The 24,222-nt window shown below is 35.7% G+C and overlaps 1 protein-coding gene across 1 annotated transcript; it reads left to right on the top strand.

The window, feature by feature from the left end:
- Positions 1-7,975: 7,975 nt before the first annotated feature.
- Positions 7,976-11,034, top strand: LOC134238668 (uncharacterized). The gene is made up of 3 exons (XM_062720786.1): positions 7,976-8,212; positions 8,652-8,815; positions 9,525-11,034. Exons 1-3 carry the CDS (start codon positions 8,036-8,038, stop codon positions 10,645-10,647), a joined length of 1,464 nt encoding a protein of 487 aa, XP_062576770.1. The 5' UTR covers positions 7,976-8,035; the 3' UTR covers positions 10,648-11,034.
- Positions 11,035-24,222: the final 13,188 nt, after the last annotated feature.

Consider the following 24,222-nt stretch of genomic DNA (forward strand, 5'->3'; position numbering starts at 1 on the left):
TCACATAAAATTCAGCTAAGGACAATATTTTGTGGCGGAATTAAGGTTTAGTAGAAATTGATCAGTTTTTCCCTTTTGAACTATATAGTACTGTTAATTGTAGATTCTTTCTTTTCCATGCTGGTTGCATACAAACCTTTTTTTTTAGTGAAATGTTGATGTTCTTTTCTAAATATTTAAGATATCTTTGAGTTTGCTTAAACTTGAAACTTTTTCGTCGTCACAATTTTAAAGTTTTTTTAAAAGCTTTATAACACATTTTGTTTCACGCTTTAATTGGATAAAAATATTGGAGGGAAAACGTTGAAGATTTACGTGAATTCTTTAAGACTTGTATGCCGATCAGAATCAGGGAGGAGTGTGATGTTCAGTGGGGCCGACCAAAGGAAGTCGATCGAGCACTTGTCCCACACTGTGGTACCGAAGCTGAGATGAATGCGAGAAGAAGGACCTAGAAGATGCCATACCACCAAGATCTCCCCCCCCCGGCCATCGCTTAAACGAAATCGGAGGAAAGCAAACAAGTCTCCGGGAAGCAATTATCATTTATTTATATCCAAAAGGTGATTGTAGAAAATATATCAGTGATACACATGGTATTTTATTAAAAATTATTATTTTATTTTCTAATCATTTACATTTTGTAAACTGAATACCAGATATAATAGTTCTTGAAATATTTTAAAAGTGCTACATGTACCAGCATACTCTAGCCTTACCATGGCATGTAGCCCAATGAAATTTTGCTACACCCAAATTTTTCAACAAATCTTTCAATGTTTTAATTGAATTTCATTTATTAATGAACTTCATAAAACGGAGAACAATTATTTTTATATAAAAGAACCTATGCATTGTCATCTTGATTACTGTCACTGTCACAATGCTGACTTTGGGGATCTGTGGAGTCTGTTTGATGATTCTCTATTTCTGTTCTTTCAAGCTGGTGAATTTAATTACTTGGTAGTTCTTTTAGAATTTTTCTACTTGGAGGTAAGTGGTGACATTCTATGGGAGGTTTTCTGGGTGGATGAGGGTCCAAGGAAAGACAGATTGGGCAGCATCAGCTTTTAGACACTTTCTTACTAAGGTGGAGCTAAAGTTCGATTTATTAAAATGCCTCGAACAAACAACAGTGTTATTTCTTATCTGAAAAATAAATTAGAATTTTACAGCTAATTAGAAAAAAATCTTTACATGATGTCAAAAAATGTTCAGATATAACGTACATACACAGGTCACGTACATGAATATCGAGGAAATTCGACATACATTGATGTACGTCCATAATAGGATAATAAAGCATTGGATATTTATGCAGTACTTAACTTGCACATTAATTGCCATGCATTTGTTAAGTCGTTTTTAGCCTGGCTTATTGCTCAAAGAGCAACTGCTGGCTTATGTGATCCTGTTCAAGGCAGAATGTTGACCCCATAGTCGCCATTTTAAAGTTACGTGCAAAACTATAGTTCTTTCTCTCAACCGCTTTTGGGATAATACAAACGCTATATAAAGCAACAAAAATTAAACGAAGTTTTATCTATATAAAATAACCATTAGTAGTAGTGACTTTGAAAACTTCATAAGTCAAAGAACATAGTTCATTAGCGTAAGGATTTTTGATAATCAGTGTTACCATAGTTTTCTACACATACGAGGTAAAGCAGGAGAGGAAACCAGACTGGCCTGTTTGTTTACATTCAGCTGCGGTACCAGATTAATTCTGATTCTGATAAAATCGGACCGTGGGACTGTCAGTGTCTTATCATTTACATTGATAGTTTTAAAATAATTTTTTCATAAGAATATAAACGTGATTCGTGTAAGAAATCCATTCTACTCTGTGAATGAGCCCGGCTCTCTGTACTTCTGAGTACTCTGATTTAGAATTTTTATTTCGTTGTGTAAAAATTTCAGCAATTTTGCCTGAGTTGTTTTTATGCTATATCACTTCAAACCTTGTATTGTAAATTTGACGTTTTTCCTAATGAAATATATAGGAAAACAAGTTTGGCTTTCCAGAAAGCCTGAAATGTCATCTCTTTGGTATCATTAATGTCAAAGAAATAAAACAGAAAGGGAGATATTTTAATGCAATGAATATATGAATTATTACACTTGAAGTTCCCAAATGACTTAAATTCAGCAAACTCCGTAAAGTAGGTAGTTTCTTTTGGCCGCAGTATATATATGAAAAGCATGGACGTCTGCGAGAGCACCCAAGGCGATTTTTAGTGAAATTTCATTCTACTTTCTAGCGGTCTTTGTGCTTCTGGGTGTTTACAATTTACTTAAGTTATAATACTTTCCTTGAACTATATTTTCTTAACACAATACGGAATTATCAACAATAATTATCATTCATTTAAAAGGAGCTTATCACAGTTTGACAGGAATTAATTTAATAAGTCCAATTACAGACTAAACCAGAAGTCTCTGTCGAGACTGTAGCTCTACTGGTTTATATTTAAAGCAAAGGAAGAGAAAAGTAGCAGCTGGGAAACTTTAAAACAGCAATAATTAGACAAATGATCGTTGCCACTCATCAAAATAAAACAGAATTATGTATCTAAGTAAAGTCTACTTGTGTGCCAAGTTATATTGAAATCGGACCAAAACTGTAGGAGGAGTAGCATTTTGAAAGAATTTTACAGAAAATTCTATTTTTAGAAACCAAGGCAACATCATTCAATGAAATCAAAAAACCAATGCACAGAATTATGTATCTTAGTATAGTCTACCAGTGTGCCAAGTTATATTGAAATCGGACCAAAACTGTAGGAGCAGTAGCATTTTGAATGCATTTCACAGAAATTTCTATTTTTAGTAACCATGGCAACACCGTTCATTGAAATCAAAAACCGATGCACAGAATTATGTATCTAAGTGTAGTCTACTTGTATGCCAAGTTATATTGAAATCAGACCAAAACTGTAGGAGGAATAGCATTTTGAAAAATTGTTTACAGACAGACAGACAGACGGACGGACGACGGACGCATTACTATCGCATAAGCTCTTCTGGTCTCTGACCAGTAGAGCTAAAAATTAACATAAAATTAGTGTTAACCACTCTTCGTTAATTTTTTGCAGAATCTACTTTTGTGCGAGAACCAGTTTTCCCTTCGCGTCAACAAATCTATATATAGAAATCACGTCATTGTCAATTCTCCTTGTGTGGCTTACCAATTTAATAAGGCATAGTATTGAGGATCAATATATATACGACACACCGAAACTATAGATATTTATAAGTATCGTACTTCTTTTCTAAATTTTCCTTGGCTTTCAAATAGGCCTAAACCGAAAGTAGATCACACACTCCTCAGCTAGTTCTTCTAAAAGAAAACCAGTTTACAGGCTACTTGGAACTCTGTAAAACATCGAGGACTACCGAAAGATTAATGGAGGCTTACACTAGGACTTCACTTCCTGCATACAATCTCAATGTGTCATCTCCCGAGGGAGATGACAATGAGCATTTTTTCTTCATTTTACAGAAGGACTTTTTTAAAGAAATTGCACACAACCTTTTAGACGAATCTATAAAGAACTTCTGAAAGTAGAAAAAAGGTGATTTCCAAGTCATATATAAGAAAAATTATACGTCTTCTCACTAGATTTTTTGCTATTTTATTTTATACGTTTTTATTTATTAGGAAAATTACGTCGCATTTCTGCATTTGAAGTTTAAAATGCCTGCGACGTTATAAATACGACGTCAAATAATTGAACACCGCTTTATCTCTGATTGATAATATTATCATAAAAAATTAATGTTGAACGATGAAAGCTTTTATTTTTCCAAGAGAATTATTTACAGGGTGGCACAAATTTTCTTTTTACACCAATACATGATCGCAGAAATCAGCAGAAATGCAAAAGTGTGAAATAACTCTAAACTCGAACATGTACTTATTTTTTCAATCATAACATTGAATTAAACCTGATACTTTTCCGTGTGATAAGAAAATAAAGCTAACTTGACCCCTATGACATACGAGGTCGTCGTTATTATGACCAATGTTGCGTAATCATGTATGAAAGACTTGGGTATTGAATTTTTTATGTATTATTTGACCCGTAGAATACGGAAAGTTTCTCAACAACAGACTCGAGTTTTGTAATTTTCCCCCTCAATATAATCCTTATTCCTTCTGTTCCTGTCCGTTTGCTGGCCAAAGACATGTGCATCTCACTAATTCCTTGCGCAGCTATATTGCTGCTTTGTGATTTTGAAAGTACATTTTGGTCTATCAAGCGACTAAAACTTTCGAAAAACATTTTCTATTTTGTCAGGTTTTTATTATTTACTAGATTGGTGATTGATCGATTGTATATTGTTTAACGTCCCTTTCGAGAATTTTTCACTCATATGGAGACGCCACCACTTGCAATTGCCGATGGAGAGCTGCAAATTTTGTCTTATACTCGGCACTCAGGGTCATTGAGCAGGGAGGGATCTTTTTCGTGCCACCACCTTCTGCGACACGGGACCTCGGTTTATACTGTCTCATTCAAAGGACCGGTCTCGCAGTGGGATCCGAACCCGCGACGTAAGAATTGACTCCTTACTTCACGACTCTAGAGCAGACGCTCTAACCACTGCGCCACGCGGGCGACGATTATTTACTAGAACACTCTCGGTTGAAAATGAGTTCGCCATCAGTTTTTCATGAACGTCTGATACCTTTTTCAATTAATTATTCAATACATTTACGTCAACTTCTATATTATGCAATTGCAAGTTTTCATTCTGATCATCAATTAGATCTGTTTTCAGACCTTCAAATTTGTATGAGATTCTACCTGGGAATTCGTTTTTGGATAATGAATCCAGATATATCTTTCAAATGATCCTTCATTTTGAGCGTGCAGATGGTTGATACAAGAATGTGTGCATCAAACTTGGCGTTATGAGCAACCAGAAGCGGTGACTTGTGTTTTTTCAACCATACCAAGAATTCATCAATAGCACGTTTGCATGTTGTGGATTCAACTGGAATAAGGTTATAATACATGTTCAACCCAGGAGTTTCAATACCAGTAAGTTTTGACACTGTAGACGGAAAGAAACAGTTCTGTGGCATGATGAATCTCACAAAGTGATCAGAAGTCTTAAAATCTCTCGCTGCAATACGCAAGTTTCGAGATTATCTCCCTTGGTGGGCTCTTTCGTTGAGGAGGGGAGTTTGGTTGCCGCGTAAAAAAACAGGTGGGACAGATATTTATTGTTGGATATATCATAGACCTGAAACGAAGGGACCGCCGACTCCATGACGTCACAATAGATATCACTATACCATCTCCCTCCGATTGCAGCGCCCTCACCGGGATGCATAGAAAACATCCGGCATTACAAAGATTACGTTATTTACATCTACATTGTCGAGATATTCTAGCATGGAATGAATTAAACTTTTGCCGAATGTACCAAATTCTTTTTACTAATACACTAAAGAGTTCTTTGAGCAGCTTTTGAGGTATTTATCTTGTTTTTAATGTGTACAAAAAGCTATACAGTTTGAGTATTTAAGATGACAGATGATGACCATGATCACAGAGAAGCTGTCAAAATGCATGTGCGGTTGCTCAAGATGCTGCTCGATGAAAAAAAAAGTTCATATTTAAGAAACAGATAGGCCTATTGATACGTGAATTTTTTAAAGAGCAAACATTTTATGCTTAATAGCAGTGTTTGACAACGCTGATATCGCAACAGGCCCCTATGCATGACTATGGTACAGTAACACAAGTAATGAGTACCTTTGGCAAGTTTATAGCCACCCCATTTTTTTTATTATAATGTATGCAAGAAGTTCGATCCTACCAACCCACCCCCGACAGGATTTTCGAGTTTGTACGAAAAGGAGACATTTTTCCTTTTTTTTTAGCTTGTCAAACTGTTTTAGGGTTTGAAAGTTAGGCCTACCATAGCGCATAGGGCTAAAAGGGGTAAAGTTGCATTGGCGTCGGAAGCAAATTAAAAGTGGGGGGCTAAGTGTAAAAAAAACAAAATTGTACCTCCCAAAAAACCTGACAAGCAAAAAAAAAAAAAAAGGGAAATATCTATTTCCCTAACACGGAAATCCTATTTCGTGGGCGGGGGTAGGTTGGTTCGAACTCCAGTACCAAAACTTTTCTTCCATACTCCACCACTTTCCCCATTTTAACCTATACTGAGACGTATCTGTGGAAAGTGGGGGGGCTAAACTTACGAAGATATGTTCAATGTCTATACTACGTATATATTTGGAAAAAAAGGGGGGGGGGCTAAGCCCCCCCCGGTTCCGACGCCTATGAGTTGTTCCCATTTAAATATGATTCTTTTAATATAAAAAATAACATTTTCCCTAAAGTCCTACCTTACAAGGTATAGGGAGTATAATTTCATAAAAAGAAAAAAAGGATAAGATTTACAAGTGTCTGTGTGCTTTGAGCTACAGTAAGTTATTAAAACTTCTATTTAAGCAGTCGATTCAAGATCAAACACTTTGATCAGAGCCTGCATATATAAAATAATTACTTACTAGTGTTTGTTCTTCAAAGCTGCTGATAAGATTGAACATGATGCTCAGCGATTATGATTTTGCTTTTTGCAGTTGTGATTGATACATTGAAAATAAATATTTTAAAAAGACATTAAATATGCCATACATGTACATCTAAAACAGTGCTCACCAATATAAGCTCACTATAGAAAAGGAAAAGTCTAAAATTAAATATAACAATGATTTTAATAATATTTCATTACAGTCACATTAAATTACATGTATTTAATATTTATACCGGTATTGATGCAGTTTGTCTTTGAGTTATGATATACAAAAGTTAATTATAATCACATTCTGGATGAACACAGTATAGTTGAAAAAATTGGAGTTCTAAACATGATAATTAAATCATTGAAATCCAGTCATGTGCAACTCAGCCGTGCATACATGGGACACACCACTTGGCACTTTTGTTGATTTAATCCTGTGCAGGTTTGTGACCAGTCTTTGTTCTTTCACATTTAACTCATCATACCAGGTGGTACACGGCATGACCATGTTCTAAATTAAAAATATTTTCCATAGAGTTTGGTGTGCTAGGCAGACCCCTATTCTCATTTGAGAAGCGGACAGGCTATCAACACAACCTGTGGGGAAAAATGAAAAAAATAATCTCTTAGAAAATTTTTTCAACACTGACAATGTTATAATCCTGAATTAACATGATTACATAAATTACATAAATCCAACTTTTTAAAAATACATAATTATGTAGATCATTCACGGGAACATCTAATCTCAATTTATTAAGTTGTTGATCTAAAAACTGTAAACGGCACAGGTGCTTGAGGACAGGACCCCCCCCTCCCCCAATATAGACCCCCGGGACTTTTTCACATAAATATAGACCCCAGGGCCTGTTAGACTTTTTCACATTAATTATATATGGATGACACATTTGTGATATTATCTATCCTATCAATTCAGAAAATTTGATTAAACTAACCTTCTATAAAAATTTTACCCCACTCTCGTTGATTTTTATATAGAGTTTTGGGTAGATTCTAAAAAACGTTTGCTTCAGGTAATTTTTCTAATACATGTATTTGGTATAGATCTTATCACAAATAAGTCAATGAAGGATTATTTATGAGAAAAAAGCCCAGGGGTCTATATCGAAAAAGGGGGAGGGGGGTCCCGTCCTCAAGCACTTATGGTAAACAGCACTTCACAATGTATTTATTATTTATATTAATTCAGCGAACGTTGTTCAAATATTGGTAGATAAATTGTGTCCTTATTTTGTGAAATAATTAAGAAGATAAACATGACTGTACTACCGCAAAATATAATCGACAGCATTCAAAAGATGTCACGTCGTAGTCAGCTGATGTCTGCAGTTAAAACGTTTCCATCGACTCCATAGCGTAAAGTTATAACAATCGAGATCATTTCGTCGCAGAAAGCTTAGATAAGTGATACTCCTTATTCACGGATTGCGGCATCAAATTTCAAAACGAGGCTCGGAACGCAAACAAGATGGCGAGTTCCAGTACAAGTACGGGTACAGCATATCATTGTTGTGTCCCATTGTGCAACAATGATTCCCGGTATGACAACAATAGGGAAATATCTTTTCACAAATTCCCTACAGAAAAAATCAAAAGGAAAGAATGGATTATTAAAATCCGCAGGGATATAGGGCCACACTTCAGAGTAAGTACATACATACTGTATGACACGACGTTGACAAGTGTTAACTTTATTTACCTACCTCGGGTAGCTTTATTTAGCTATTTCAATGCAACTTTTCAAAGTTTTTCTTTTTATTAAAAAGAGACAAAAAGTCGCAATTCAATGAATATTAATATTCATATACTAGGGCGGGTTTTAAAAACATTTTTTCATGAATTTGTTTTCAGATAAGTTGAAAGTTGAAAATGATCACTGCATCAAATTCTGATTTTTTGCACATCCTGAGAAAATTTTTTTTATAGATATAAATTGATCTGGTAGCTAAATAAAGCTACCTCAGTTAGGTAAATAAAGATAAGTAGGTAAATACAGCTACATAGCTAAATCTAGTGATTGTACCAGACCTGATAATGAACAAACTTGGAACACATAAGAAATTATTGTTATGATTTTTTCGTAGATATCGGATGCTACCAGGGTGTGTTCAGCCCATTTTTTACAAACTGAAGTACGTCGGTCATTGAATGGTAAACGACTGCTAAAGCCAGGAAGTGTACCAAGTATATTCGCCTGGAATTCCCCGGTCAAGAGAATCAGGCCACTTAGGAGATCACTGAAAGTCATGTAAGTTGACATGGTTCTTAATTCTAGAGAATGAGTCAACATTTGTAAAAGTGTACAGATGGACTCCGACTGATTGTAATAATATTGCAATAAGGTGTTGTAAAACTGTTAAAATTTCTAGTGCCGAATATATTCATATGATGGTCTCGCAGACACCTCTGTAAAGGCGTAATGTACAAAAACATGGTAGTTCAAGGATAATTTCCAAATTGGTGCCTAGTTTTAAATGTATTTAGTATATATCAACCAACTATAAAGGACAAACATAAGTGCAAATGTATAATCATAATAAATTAAAATAAATACACAATTATTATATAAATTTTGTTTTTATCATTGTCATAAACACGGCCCGAGAGAGGTGAATGCACAAGCTGATGGCACAGAGTGAAAATGTATTTTAGAAACCTAAATTGAAACATTGATTACGGTAAAATTTGTTGACATGTATTGTAATTTTCAAGCTAAGTAAAATTAGACCTTTCATCTCGGTCTTTGTAAACTGATTTGTGGCTCGTGCATTGGTGGTAAATAGAAAGAGCAGGCAGAGGATGATTGAATAGACGTTAGTACCTCATTCCCTGAATTATTTTAAAAACATAATTTCAAGGTTTTTACCCCTCCCTGCTAATTTGTTTGTGTTGCTACCGCTACCTTAGGTTTGTAACTACATGTACATCACTGATATTGTTTTCATTTACTAAATTAGGTCACCAGCAAAGTCTGCAGAGGTCAGCATTGAGGAAGCACCTGAAGTATCGACCATTTCCGAGGACCAGACTCCACCTGTGTCAAGTGACCATGACTACATAGTCCATACTGCAGTTCACGACCAATTGGAGGCAGCCCAAGAAGAAATTGTGAACTTACAAGGAAAACTTGTGGCAGTGGAAAAGAGACTTTTTTCTTTGGAGCGATTCACTACAGATCCCCAGATGATAAACTTTTATACTGGTTTTAAAGATTATGAAACCTTAAAATGTTTATATAATGCTCTTCAGCCATCTGCAGCAACGATGATTAGATGGACACAAATGCAAAGACACTCTTCAAATACAGAGAAAATGAAGTTGAATGCTATTCGTAATGAAGCATTGCCACTCATAGATCAGTTCTTTATGTTCCTTTGTAGAGTGCGTCAGGGATTTCCAGAACAGGATTTGGCTGTTAGATTTAACATATCTCAGTCTTCAGTTAGTAGAATTTTAATAACTTGGTCTAATTATTTATATACTATGCTGGGTTGTTTACCTATTTGGCCACCTCGTTGTGTGATTGACAGTAACATGCCTACTTGTTTTAAAGAGTCATATCCCCAAGTCAGAGTCATCTTGGATTGTACAGAAATTAAAGTTCAAACCCCTAGCTCAAAAGTGTTAAATTCTGAAACTTACTCCAATTACAAGAGTCACACAACATTTAAGAGCTTGATTGGGATAACTCCATGTGGTGCTGTGTCGTTCATTAGCTCACTGTATACAGGAAGCATCAGTGATAAAGCTATAACTGCATTATCAGGAATTTTGGACCTGTTAGAACCTAACGATCAAGTAATGGCTGACAAAGGATTTTTGATAGCTGACCTATTAGACAAACATCATGCGTCTTTGATAATACCCCCTTTCCTTGGTGAAAAGGGAAAATTTTCTGCTAGTGAGGTAGCACAAACACATGAGATAGCACGGCTCCGTATTCATGTAGAGCGAGCTATAAGGAGGATAAAAGAGTATCATATATTTGATGGGGTCATACCTCTTAATTTAGCTGCATCAATTAATCAGATATGGACAGTTTGTGCAATACTGACAAATTTCAGGGGGCCTTTATTCTAGTATAGTAGTTACACCATTATCTTATATTCAATTTGTTTGATTATTTTGAAATGTGAATACAACTCTGCATTTGATACTTTCACATTCAGCATTACTGTATTAGAATGGAGATAGTGGTCATCATCAAGTATTGTACTCAATGTAACTATTGATTGTATATTAAACATTACAGCTTTTCAGTGCAAATTATGTACAAGTACATCACTTTGTATAAAACCATTTCCTATGAACATGATGAATTCAAATGAAATAAATGATAAATTTAAATATTATTATGCATGTTTTTTATTCAACCAGGAGTAGACATGTATGTTAAATTGAAATGATATTAGTTTAATATGAATGGAATAATATTTGTAACAATTCTACAAAAAGATCAAAGCGGTATTGAAACATATATATAAATGTAGTCTTAGAAGAAAAAGTTGAATTATTATAAATACAATACATGGCAGTTTCTATGGCATTGCTAAACAAAACTGTGGTACATGTACATGTATGCATTTACATTGTATTTGTTACACACAAAGCATTGTTAATTTCTTATTGTTATGTTCAATAAATTCTGAATAATATTCAGTATCAGTAACGTCAAGTAAACACATATTACTTCATTTTAAGAATTTCAGACAAGAAATAATCAAAATAAAATTTGTCCAGAGACAACTTGATTTCTTCCCACTTGTCTGCATTAAAGTTAATCCTCTCCTTATGATAATCGAGTCTACATTTCACAAAAAAGTCACACCACTGGAGTCCAGTAAGACCCACCTGCCCCATCACTTGGTAGTAGTATTGGTGAGATTGCTTCAGTTTGTAAGTCCCATCATTGGTAACTTTAAGGTATACACATTCCTGGAAAGAATCTTTGTCAGGACATTTGATCTCCAGGAGCCCATATTGTGGTGTAGAATTTGGATCAAAAATCTTTCTGTCAGGAGATGCTCCAAGGTAAGGAGAACTTGGATTAATTACAAAACCACACAAGTAGACATTATTTCCAGTAATTTCGGAATACAATTTAGCTGCAGCAGGTTCATTTTCCAAGCCATATTTCATCGCTGAAGTCTGAATGTTTTTGGTTTTCAGAAGACGCACTGCCAGTTTTTCATGATTTGCTCTCCTGACGCATATGTCTTTAAACATGGTAGAGGTAATCCTGTGGCGGCGAATTTCATGCCATAATTTAGTAGCACTCTGTGCGCGAGTCTGCTCCTCTAATTCTAGCGCATGTGTGAGATTAGTGTCCATGCCTATAAAAATGTCATACTCAGCACGGTTCAACACTCGATTATAGTGTTTGGGTTGTTCTGGTAGTGAAAATTCTGGAAAACTTGGCTGTTCATTGTTATTTATAATGTCACCAATATCAGTCAGCTGTTTCTGTTGGTAAGAAAGTATTGAACCTTTTGGTACTGGTCCAAACTTGGATGAAGATTCAATGACATCTGAAGGTGATAATAAGCGTACAATCTGAGCATCACTTTTCAGTGTTGTTAGATTCTCGAGCAATGTGCTTCTGAATTGTTCACTTGGAACTGTCTGAACTGGACAGTACAGGTTTTGGTAACACTCCCTCAGTTACTCGCCTTTTTTTCTTTGGTGGTTCCTTTTTAGGGTTCACCTGTTAAATTATTAAAGAAAAATTTCACATTTACCAATATACAACGTGTAATATTTAAACATTTGTTAAAGAACACTGTTACCCTCTCAACGATGAAACCATGTTCTTTAGCATGAATAAATGTCACAATTAACATTGCTTGGCAAAAGTGATACAAGAAAATATGTCTACTGCAGAATTTATGTCTGTATAGCTTTATACTGCTATATGTTTTACCCCCATGATAACCATTCAATTTATAGCAAAGCCAGGCACTGCCTTGTTTGCCAAGAGATTTCTTTGGTGAATATTAATTGAATGTTATCTTAACTACATGAAATATTTTTAGAATCTAAAATAAAAAAAAAATATTTTTTCTTTATTCAAAAATACCTTGCAAATTTCCAAACTATGTACAGGCTTTGGTTCCAAACCCTCTATTCTCTGGGGAATATGCCAGGTCTGTGGTAAAGATGTTTTACTCTGTATTGGGGGTACAGCCTTCAATCCGAGTCTTAAAGCATAAAAATAACTATTTTCATTGGTTATAGATGCAATTACAGATTTCTTTAAGATCTTTATTTTGTTATTTGTATTTTGATTTCAAAATAAAATAAGAAATGATAGTTGTCATTATAACTGTTACATTATGAAACCTATTTCAACATGTGCGAAATTTGCATATTTGATACCTTTGGTAGTGACATAAAAGGTATAATAATCCTATGCTATGACTGCAGTGCCCATTTCCAGCTTTACACTCACACTGTGACAGCAAAATGTCTGAGGATGTTTTACACAACTCTACCTATAAAAGAAAAGATTTTTTCAACTGATTTGAAAGAAAAAGTCTACTAAAAACAACAAAATTTATAAAACACAGATATAAATTATACACTAATACAGTAGAATATATCAATTAAACCTTGCTGTGTAAACATTGATTATTATTAATAAGTACAAAGTTCAGTTCATGTTCCTTAAATAAAATTATACACAAGTTACAACAAATTATATACCGGTATTCATATTATTCAATCTCCCATCTGACATTCAAGAAAACTCAAATATCATACATTATTATGCTTCCTGTCAGTTTGACTCTGTAACACATACCCAACCATTATCAAATAGTGTTCTGAGGATTTAAATAGCGTATACAGACTATGCCAAAATAGTGCCAGCTTCCATTTTGCCTCCGGCTCATGCAACATGTGTCAAACCCTATTTAGGCATAGTGCACGCAAAACGCAACACAATTATTTAATAATACATGTAATTGTTTTCATTAAATTAGAATAAAACAACTGATGTACAAAATTTTAAAAAACTTAAATACAAACAAAAATCACAATTTAAATGAGAACTGGCATTGAAACTGGTGCCATGTAAAAATTATGCAAATGCAATGATTCTTAGTCTCAATAGACCACACTATGTTCTTTATTAATTAATTGGATCCCCCCTAGTTCTGGTGATTATTTTTCAAAATATTAACATAACTCTCTCAAATTTAAATTATTCATAAAAAGAAGATAATATATATGCAAAAGAAAAAATAATAATAAAGCAATTCAAAAATAAAAGAACCAACCAACAAACTAACAATAAATAACATTTAAACTTCTGAACTAGCCAACCATCAGTTTATATGGTGGGTTATTTTTTTTCATGGAAGGAAAGGCCTTGGCCCTGACACGAACAGCATCCTTGCATGTTTGTACTACAGACAAGAGACAACAGTATTATAAAAACTGAAGTCAAGATTAATGTTCAACCAAAATAAATATAATGCATTTCATGTTTACACCATAAGCATTTCAGCGGTAAACCAGCTTGAAGGATTCTCGAGAAAATTCGGGCAATGTCAGTATATACCCAGTTGATTAAATGTACGTCACTTTTACTTCATATTATTCTTTAAACATTACCGATAAATAACAGTACAGGTTTAAATTTATCACCTTAGTTGAATTATGCATTTAAATAAATATCACCCAACCAATATTTGTTATATCATCGTGCTTGTAAACACATTCAATCTCGAGCAAGCACTTACTTTCGACCTCATGTATATATCCTTCTAAGAAGTTCCCGTACCCCTTCTGCTGTTTTGACCTTGGGATTTTAGCCGTGTCGTTGGCCCACTTCTCCACCTTGTCCTGGGTGAGAGGGGGGACGTACTGGAGGTTTTTACTCCAAGCGCCAGGAGACTCATTCGACTTAGAGCACGCTGCCATGTTTGCGTTCCTAGCCTCGCTTTGGATTCAAAATGGCCGCGGTGTGAATAACAAGCATTGATTTACCTAATTTGTTGTTATTTCCTAAAAGAATGCAGAAATCAGTGATGCGACAACATTGATTTCATAACCAAATTAAAGTAAAGGTGTAATTTTTTTAAACAAAAAAATCGGACCAAAAAAAATTCAGTGAATGTGAGACTTTTCCGACAACGGAAGAGATATATTGACCTCTAATAAATACGGTAAACATGAATCTGATCATTACATGTCGGCAATCTAAATGACACATTGATTTTTTTCCCTTATTATAACTTTAAAAAAACATTAAGTTTTTAGAGAATGTTTGTACAATCAAGAAAATCTTTTAATTTTTATAAAGACCACGACGTTTATTTCGTTTTCAAGTACCCTATAATTGAAAGTAGATTTGTAAATATACACAGTTGAGCTTGATAAAATCATAAAAGGCATCATTGCTTAACATTTCTAACATTCATTACATTAAATTAATATCAAAAGACATCAATATCGTTCATTTATTTATGCACGTTTTTATACATAAACAAACTGTCCCACCTCCATGCTGAAATGGATACTTTTTGCGCCTCTATCGCAGGAGAGTTACAATCTCGAAACTCGCGTATTTGGGTAATATTGCTATCTGTAGCTAAATATAAACATGGAAATACATTTACGTAACGTTTATTTAGAAAATAATTGTAGATTTCTTGGTTTTATATTTTCATTATATGAAATCACCGAATCCTGTAGTTTCTAGGTCCATTTCTACAAATGAAGAAAAAGTAGAAACCAGAGTGTTCGTTGTCCGTTTTGAGGGGTTGCTGGTAACGGAATTTCTTGCATTTCTTCACTAAACTGAACCTCTTCTTTATTTAGTGAAAAACCTGATTTATATGTTGTTCCTTTCCTTAATTTCTCCATTACTTGCAAAGAATACCGATTTTCCTCTGCTTTTAGTCGCTTCCTTTTTGCCTGGATAGTCCCCTGTTTCACTTTTTTTTACCAGTTTGTGATACTATTCTTTAGCATGTGAGAGATTGCACGTTTTATTGACCTTAATAAATAAATAAAAAATATGACATGCACATAGTTCTAATAACAAGGATTGCTTACCCCCACCCCTTCAAAATTAAACGAAAAGGGTACTTTATTATTCTACCTCTAAAAGATACTGGTGAACCTCATTTTTCTGTGCTTTAGATGCAGAAAGGCGATAAGCTAGACTTTCTGACCCGGACTAATGCTGTAATTTTGGAGTCTTCTTCGCAATCTCATGGTTGAGATTCTCATTCACATTCGAAGACTCCATATCTGAGAATTTGTCAGCATTAGTATTGCATATTTAGCAAAAAAGTCTACTACCCATTTCAGTCCATTCCCACACAGTGTGATTCGTTTTTTTTTTTACCCCGACTTCGACCGCTTGTTTCAAGCAAAACAGACTGAAATGAAGTAGCTGCCCGCTATGAATCAGAGATTTTGAATTAATTGGTTGTTGTTTAGCGTCCCTCTCGAGAACTTTTAACACGTATATATAGGTAGGTGACACCACTTGCACGTCGAGAGCTGCAACTTTAATCCTTAACTTGGCCCCATTGGCCATTAAACAAGGAGGAACCAATCTTTTTCGTGCACAGTCTAATCCGAAGGACCAGTCCTACAGAGCCATCGAACAGCAGGAAGGATGCCATCACCTACTGCGACACAAGACCTCATCCGAAGGACCGATCCCAGAGAGCCATTAAACAGGGGGGAATCTTCTTCGTGCCATCATCTACTTCGCCACGGGACCTCATCCGATAGACAGATGGCAGAGAGCCATTGAACGGTTGGGGATCCTTTTCGTGCCAGCACCAACTGCGACACGGGACCTCATCCGATGGTATAGAGCCAATGAACGGGTGAGGGTCTTTTTCGTGCCAGCACCAACTGCGACAATGGACCTCATCCAAAAAGAGAGCCATTCAACAGGGAGGGGGGCAGTCTCCTTCGTGCCAGCAGCAATTACGACACGGGACCTCATCCGAAGGACCGATGGCAGAGAGCCATTAAATAGGGGGGTCTTAGATAGGCCATTTAGTTTATTCTATTAAAAAAACTGGTCTATTTATTGTATAGACAATGAGATACCTTGAGATCAGCAAACTGAGAATTAAAATCCAAATTAAGAGTATGTTGCTAAAATTAGGAACACAAAGTGGAACGGAACGGAAAATTTTATTTGAGATTAAATCATTTAAATATATAAATTTCTCAGAAACCATATATTTAATACATATATAATCCCTCTATAATTTATAAAAGTTGAATTTATTAAGTCATTTTTAGCCTCTGACGAAAACCACTGACAGAGTAATGACGTGGCTCTAATATCTTTCAGTACTATTTCTTACACTCACTAACTACATTATGTTAACATACAGAAAGGGTTGGAGGCTCCAATGATCGTTTCTATAGTCTAAAGGTTATGTCTGGAAAACATGGGGGGGGGGCAATATTTATCTTGGTGAATCATTATAATTGGTTAAAAAAAAAAGAAATGTTCAAAAAATATTTTCTATAATAAGATTTCTATTAATGCACCCCTATATCCGGCAAGCCCGGATAAACACTTTGATTGAGAATTGGTTGTTAAAATTTTATACAAATTAGTGTCGCTTTCTATCAATTAAAATCCTGGATAGATGAAGATTCTTACGTTTACTGAAGTTATAGTGATTTCTTTCTTTCTTTTTTTTCGGGGGGATGACCCCGTAAAACATTTTAGAAATTGTTTTTCCGCTCAGTTCTGAAAAGCTGCAATTCAAAGAAAAAGTTAAACATGCTAGTAATTTCCTTTGCAAAAAATGTGCGATAAAATTTTGATTTCTTCATCGCTCACTTGAAATTTTAATCACATTGTTAACCACAACCCTGAATTGTTTACGAGATCGCCACAGAACCAGTGGCAAACGAAATTCCATGTGGGATAGACAAAAACTTCGAAAAAGTAGTTCAAGTTTTTAAGGCAAATGGAGATGAATCATTTTCCCCATGTCCTAATGACTGGATAAAGATTGTACATAACATTGACCATAACCTGAAGTATGTCACTATTGAAATAGATCTGGGAAAAATCATATTTGTCGTTTGCCTAAAAAGAACTGATGTGCTCTGATATAAGGGCAATAAAAGATTGAATTCATTTAGAATGCTTTAATTTTACTGTCTGATTAGTAAGATGAAATATAAGACATAGTTAATACCTATATATAATCGAAATTTATTTATGAGAGTATTTCAGAAGCAATACAAGCCCCCTACCAAGTTCCCCCCTTTTTTAGGATGTTTTATAAAATGCAAAGTGCAAGGTAAAACTGCACGATTTGTAGGTTGTGAAAACTCAGTTAAACCGAATAAAATAATCCATGTTAAGGCATAAAATTCAAATTACTTTTCCAATGTCTTGTTCTCCCTTCATATTTATTCACCATCGGAACCCGATCTTAATTAAACGAATAAGAAAAATTCAAAATGCCATTATTCTGTCAAAAATCAACGAAGCGATGCCAAATTCAAACTTGATCTGTAACTCAATAAGATACACTCAAGTATTAAAATTCAGTTCAATATCTGCAAGTATTTAGAAAAAAAGTGCGGAAAACCAAATGGGACGGACAGACGCAGAGGCCGGAAATCTATAGTCCTCTGGCGGTAGGAAACTAGAAAAGTCTACCTACCACTCACACCTAAATAAATGAGGCGCGTGCGAGCAAATAAAATATTATAAGTATGGCCTTAGAGACATCTTATGGTGATTCATTAAGGTATGGGCGATATATCCCAGTGGGGGCTAAGAGTATTGTGTACGATTGGAGCTTAGAGTAAGGTTTGTTCCACGCTAAGTTAAAGGCATTGGCAAGGTGGTTAAATAAGGACGGTCTGTTACATGTAGCACTAGCATCTCAGAAGACAGGCCTGCACTCACATATTTTCACCTAATCAACTCGCGTGTTGAGGATACGACCTTTGCTGAAATAGTATCTCGGTTTGAGCAGCGTTTTGGGAAGGGCACGCTGCCTCGCAGGTTGAGTTTAACTCTATGATCAAGCAGACAGGCGAGAGTCTAGAGCAGTGGTGTGATCGCGTCATAGGGACAGTGCAACATGCTCTAGGGGTGGGAGTTCCGGTACAAGTCTTTCAGGGGCATGCAGTTTTGCGGTTTGCAATGCGATGTCAGGATGTACCAGCTGGTAGGAGACTGCTAGAATACCTCCTCTTAATTTAGATGAGGCTGTTCTGCGTGTTAAGACTTATCAGCTAAGGGATCATGCGCTCTGTCTGGTCTTGCCCAGAGCGGTCAAGGTATAGCCGACAAGCTCCATACAGGACGTCTCATAAAATCCACAGTCGCCAGATCTTGCCGAAGTCGAAGCAAAGTGTTTATATTAAGCTTTTGCACAGTAATAAGCATAAAAACTTCTCAAGGCAGGCAAAGTGATCCCGTCATCAAGGCACACAGGCGACAACGATGGTCTGTTCAATGCTTCAGATGCCAACAGCCTGGGCATTTCCGCCGTGAGTACTATAAATCACTTTTTATTACGCGAGACAGTGATCACGTGAAAATTTCATTCTCGCAAAAAATAGTATTCCTTAAGATTATTTTATACAATTATTGCTGTTTTTGAGGTCAATAAAATGATCTAGCCATCTGAGGAGTACAATATTCATTGACCCGAAGGGCGAGGTGAATATTGCGCCTCAAAGATGGCTTAATCATTGTATTGACCGAAAAAATAGCAACAATTATTTTATAAAATGATTTACTGATAAAATGATACTGCTCATTACTGTTAGGGAAAACTAACAGCTCACTTCTCTATGGCACCTGATTCCACCTTAAATGTTTAGAGGTCCGTGTTTGCTCCTATTTTGTATTGTTTTATGACTTTAGGTTTTGAATACTGTTCGTTTTCTCTATATTTTCCATGTAAAGTACTTTAACTACATGTATTTTTTATTTTATCCTGGACTAAGACATTGGATATGTAATTAATTTAGATAAAATCACTGAAGATTTACAAATTTGATCAAAAACGATTTATCTTGCACATACTGAATTCCCAATTATAAATACAAATTGATTGAGTTATGATCAGTCTATTATTCACTAAAGTCGGTGACGTAGAATCGAATTTGGATCGAAAGGGGGCATTTTGTTGATTGATTATGTATAGATTAACATCCTTTCCGAGAATTTTGCACTCATATGGAGACGCCACCCATTGCCAGTGGAGAGATGCATATTTTATCCTATTCCCCATTTTCAAAAGGTGAGTTATTTCCCCTGAAGGGAACTCTTTTACTGTGTTTAATACGCATGCGCTATAAATAAAGTCACTTCCGCTGACGTTCTTGATGTAAATTTGTTCATGGTGTAATGACTCTGTCATATGGAAAAATGTTATTGTGTTTGTGAATAAAAAGAAATCTTAACTGTTTCGTATTTTTTTTAAATTGCCCACTCATAGTCTCTTTCTGGATTTGTATTAATCTGTATAGTAGTATAATAAGGCGCTGTCACAGTGTGAGCCCCCCCCCCCCCCCCCCCCCAACAAAAAAAACAAAAAAAGAAAAGAAACAAATTAATTATAAAATTCTGATTCGTATTCGAATAGGCCTATTAAAAAAAAGCTAATTTTCGGTAGTGGATGTTCTGCAGACGGATCATCATTATTTACAAAATTTGCGGAACAAATTTTTAGTTATAAAGTTTTTTACGAATTAATCTAGTCTGCTGCAGCCATATTTTCTTTGTATCTCTAGCAATTATTTGGAGACTGATGACATGTCAATCTACAGTTTTACCTCTGAAATTGCTGCATATACAGCAGTAGTTCGTCTTCCGCGACCGATACCAAGAAACTGCGTTTTTGCTCGATTGTATGTCATAACATAGACCTTTTGCTTATTAGAACACATTTGGTGACAATTAAAGGCCTATTGCATTTGAATTAAGCGTGTTTCTAGAATTTTTTATTTGTAAAATAATTGATTCACTGTATAATATTAAAACTTTGAATGAAATTCTAAATGAATAATTTAATCTCATCAGTCTGACTAAAGCCAGTCCCTACTATATCACTTCGTTACCTACTAACGAAGTGATATAGTAGGGGCTGGCTTTAGTCAGACTGTTAATCTCATGTGCTCATGTAACGAAGAAAGACTAATTAAAATAGCATCGACCTGAATTCGTGTTACATATGTCGTATAAAGTCTGAGCTGAGTTTTAGTCTAGGATCTAAGCATATGTACATGTATATTCCCGAGTAAAATACACATTTTGTTTTAGATTGATCAGAGAATTGAGAGCAGAAACACGAAATTGATACAATAATTTCCTAGTGTATTTCTCGTTAATTAACGGAAAACATTCTTTTCTCAAGTGTTATTTTTTTTTTAATCCTTTCAGTGTAAGTACATGTTTTTATTTTTATAAGTTATTCTTTTTTGCAAAGTGTGTAAAAACAATATATCAGAGAGAGAGAGAGAGACTCATGTAACCCCGTGTAACAGACATACACCGTAATTTTATTGAATTCACAATTAATAATTCTAATGATTTTTAATTTTCACAACTATGGTTCATATTCAACTGTTCAACCCATTTACATATTCGTTCATATTCGTTATCTGTACCTGTACGCACGGGGGGGGGGGGGGGGGGGGTCAAGGGGCTTAGCCCCACCCCCACTTTTTTCCCAATATTACTTTTTCTATTGAAAATGTTCATTGATAGACAGGTTGCCACCCCCCCCCCCCACACACACACACAGTTTATACTACGGTAAAGTTATATAAGGGAAATGTAGTATTGTATACCAGGAACTGGTACTAAAATAAGTAGCTTTTTCAACTTTGGGCAAGGTTTTTCTTTGCTTGTCAACTTTTCCAGGTAAGAAAAAAATATTTCTTTGGATACCCCCCCCCCCCCCACTTTCAAAGACGATGCTACGTGCCTGGCTAATTCGTACATGTATATCTTTCTAGAAGGGGGGGGGGGTTAACAGACCCTTTATGAATTAATTTATTATCTTTAAAAAAAATGCAAACCGATTCCTTCTTTTAAAATTTTTAAATACAGCGTGTAAGTTGATCATTATGTTGTGGGATAATCGCAACGCGTAGTCCGCGGAAGTTAGGCTAGTATAGAAGAGTTCCGATTTTGAGGGGAGATAACTCACTTTTGAAAATGGGGAATACTCAGCACTCAGGGTCGGCAGGAATGGCTCTTTTTCGTGCCAGCACTTACTGCAACACGGATCCATGGTTTATACGGTCTCATCCGAAGGACCGGTCTTCACGTCCCACGGTGGGATTCGAACTCGCGACGTTAGGATCCACACGTTTCTTTACGACTCTAAAGTAGACGCTCCAACCCACGGCACCATGCGGACAACGTAGGGGGTGATTAGAATTTTACCCCCCCCCCCAAAAAAAAACTTGTTTTAGGGGGTTATATTATAACTCTAGCATCTTTGAATAATGTTTAATTTTACACCAACTTACTACATTAATAATAACATTCACAAAAAGCGTGGGGGATTTCATGAACTTTTCAATAATAATATGGAAATATTTTTGGATCAATTTTGTCTTGGATAACTACATCTTCGGATTCCAGATTAAAATATATATACTATTTTAGTCGAAATGTGCGCTGGAGTGAATCGCCCCCGCACTAGCGCCATTATGATGATCTTCAGAATTTTGATCTCCCCCCCCCCCCCCCCCCCAAGACATTATTGAAACTAGTCCTTGCGTGGCAGATTTGAATCCATGGCACTGCGGTACGTATGAATCCAATGCGAGACTTGAAAAAGCTGTCTTTCGGATGAAACCTTATAAACATGTCGCGAGTTTAAATCCTCTGCATCAATTAGACTGAAACTGTAGGAGAAGTAGCATTTTGAAAGCATTTCACAGAAATTTTTACATTAGTAACCACGGCAACACCGTTCATTGTAATCATGAAAAAACTGAAATATATGACGAGGAATAGCATTTATAAAGTATTTCGCAGAAACTTCTATTTTAAGTTACCAATGTAACGTGTATGATTGGGTTCTACAAGGGATATATATATATATATATATATAGATTTTTCCCTAACTCTGCCTGAGTAATTGATTGGATTTATAATCCTAGGGCCGCTCTATCTGAGGGAAAATCACATTAAATAAAGAATATTTTTTCTTATCTAGAGATGGGGACTACCGTGTTTCTGCCCTAGGTTCCTACTGATTGATAAGAGTCTGAATCTTCTTCATATTTACTACACCAAGAATTTAACATCAAATCTCTAGGATAACCTGCCACTATTCTCAGCCTTTTTACTTTATTGTCTTCTCCCTGCTTCTTATTCAGCTGTAAGCTTCTTCTGTTAACCTTTGAATGTAGCATCGCTTTATGCACCCTTGTACTGGTCTATTCCAAGGGTAGTCAGCAATCGCATCATCTCGGGTCCTGTCGTCAGAGGTCGGAAAAACAACCTTCAATGTATTAACATCACCGGATGTTCATAATTTATACATCTTCCTGTTTATTAAAATATAGTGTAGACGGAGATGGAAGTTCTTTCTATGGTATATTTTAGGTAATATTATTACATTGAATAAAGTTGAACGCCATACTCACAGATGAAAGATCACCGTGCATTTATTTCAAAGATCGTGAAAAAGGAGAGTTGTAATGGCGTCTTCCTAGTACATTCGAGGTCGTTTTTCCGCTAGTCGGAAAGGCCCGATAAGTTGCGATAGGGGTAGTTAGGTCAATCCATTGTTTTCAGTCGTCTGAGCGCTTATTCGAATGGCCCTTAACCATTACACCAATGCAACACCGTTTATGTCCCCCGCTTGAAAAGTGGGGGATATTAATTTGGGTCTGTCCGTCCGTCTGTCCGTCCGTCCGTCCGTCTTTCTGTCTGTCTGTAACGCTTTCGTTTCCACACGATATCTCGAGAACCCTTTGAGCTTTTGCAATGAAATTTAGCATAGCAACTCCCTATGGACTAAAGAAGACCCCTATTGATTTTGAGGTCAAAAGGTCAAAGGTCAAGGTCATAAATAAGCAAAGTCTGTTAAAACACTTTCGTTTCCACACGATATCTCTAGAACTATTTGAGCTTTTGCAATGAAATTTTATATAACAACTCCCTGTGGCCTAATGAAGACCCCTATTGATTTTGAGGTCAAAAGGTCAAAGTTCAAGGTCGTAAATTTATACATTCTGTCTTTGTGTAATACTATTATTTCCGGGCGATATTTCAAGAAGATTTTGAACTTATGCAATGTAATTTTATATCAAAACTCCTAGGACGTCTCTCGCCCCTCTCAAAGTGCTCCGCCCCGTTTGTTTTATTAGTATTTATAGTATTACATGTCGCTATTTTTAGCGCAAGGGCATGAGGAGAGTTGTTGCGTATAAAACAGGTTCTCGGCGGACTTTATGTTCTTATTACATCCATCTATTAGAACTGTTTAAGAAAGGCTAAATAAATCAAACACCATGGATTGTGTAAAATTTTGAGAATACCAAACATGAATATATACATGTATGTGACTTCACTACTGCATATACTTCATGTCATTTATAGCGATTCCGTGGTCTAGTGGTTATGTCTCTCGCTTCAAATGTGAGAAGTCCCGAGATCGAATCTCGGGC

The sequence above is a fragment of the Saccostrea cucullata genome, unplaced genomic scaffold (genome assembly GCF_032062105.1).
Source record: "Saccostrea cucullata isolate Sc308-1 unplaced genomic scaffold, CSIRO_AGI_Scuc_v1 ctg3197, whole genome shotgun sequence".
NCBI classification, from domain to species: domain Eukaryota; kingdom Metazoa; phylum Mollusca; class Bivalvia; order Ostreida; family Ostreidae; genus Saccostrea; species Saccostrea cuccullata.

Excerpts from the sequence above, each read along its gene's own strand:
- LOC134238668 (XM_062720786.1), top strand. The coding sequence starts at position 8,036 with ATGGCGAGTTCCAGTACAAGTACGGGTACAGCATATCATTGTTGTGTC. Across the intron at positions 8,213-8,651 it reads ATATAGGGCCACACTTCAGA|ATATCGGATGCTACCAGGGT; the intron begins GTAAGTACATAC and ends ATTTTTTCGTAG. Across the intron at positions 8,816-9,524 it reads AGGAGATCACTGAAAGTCAT|GTCACCAGCAAAGTCTGCAG; the intron begins GTAAGTTGACAT and ends TTACTAAATTAG.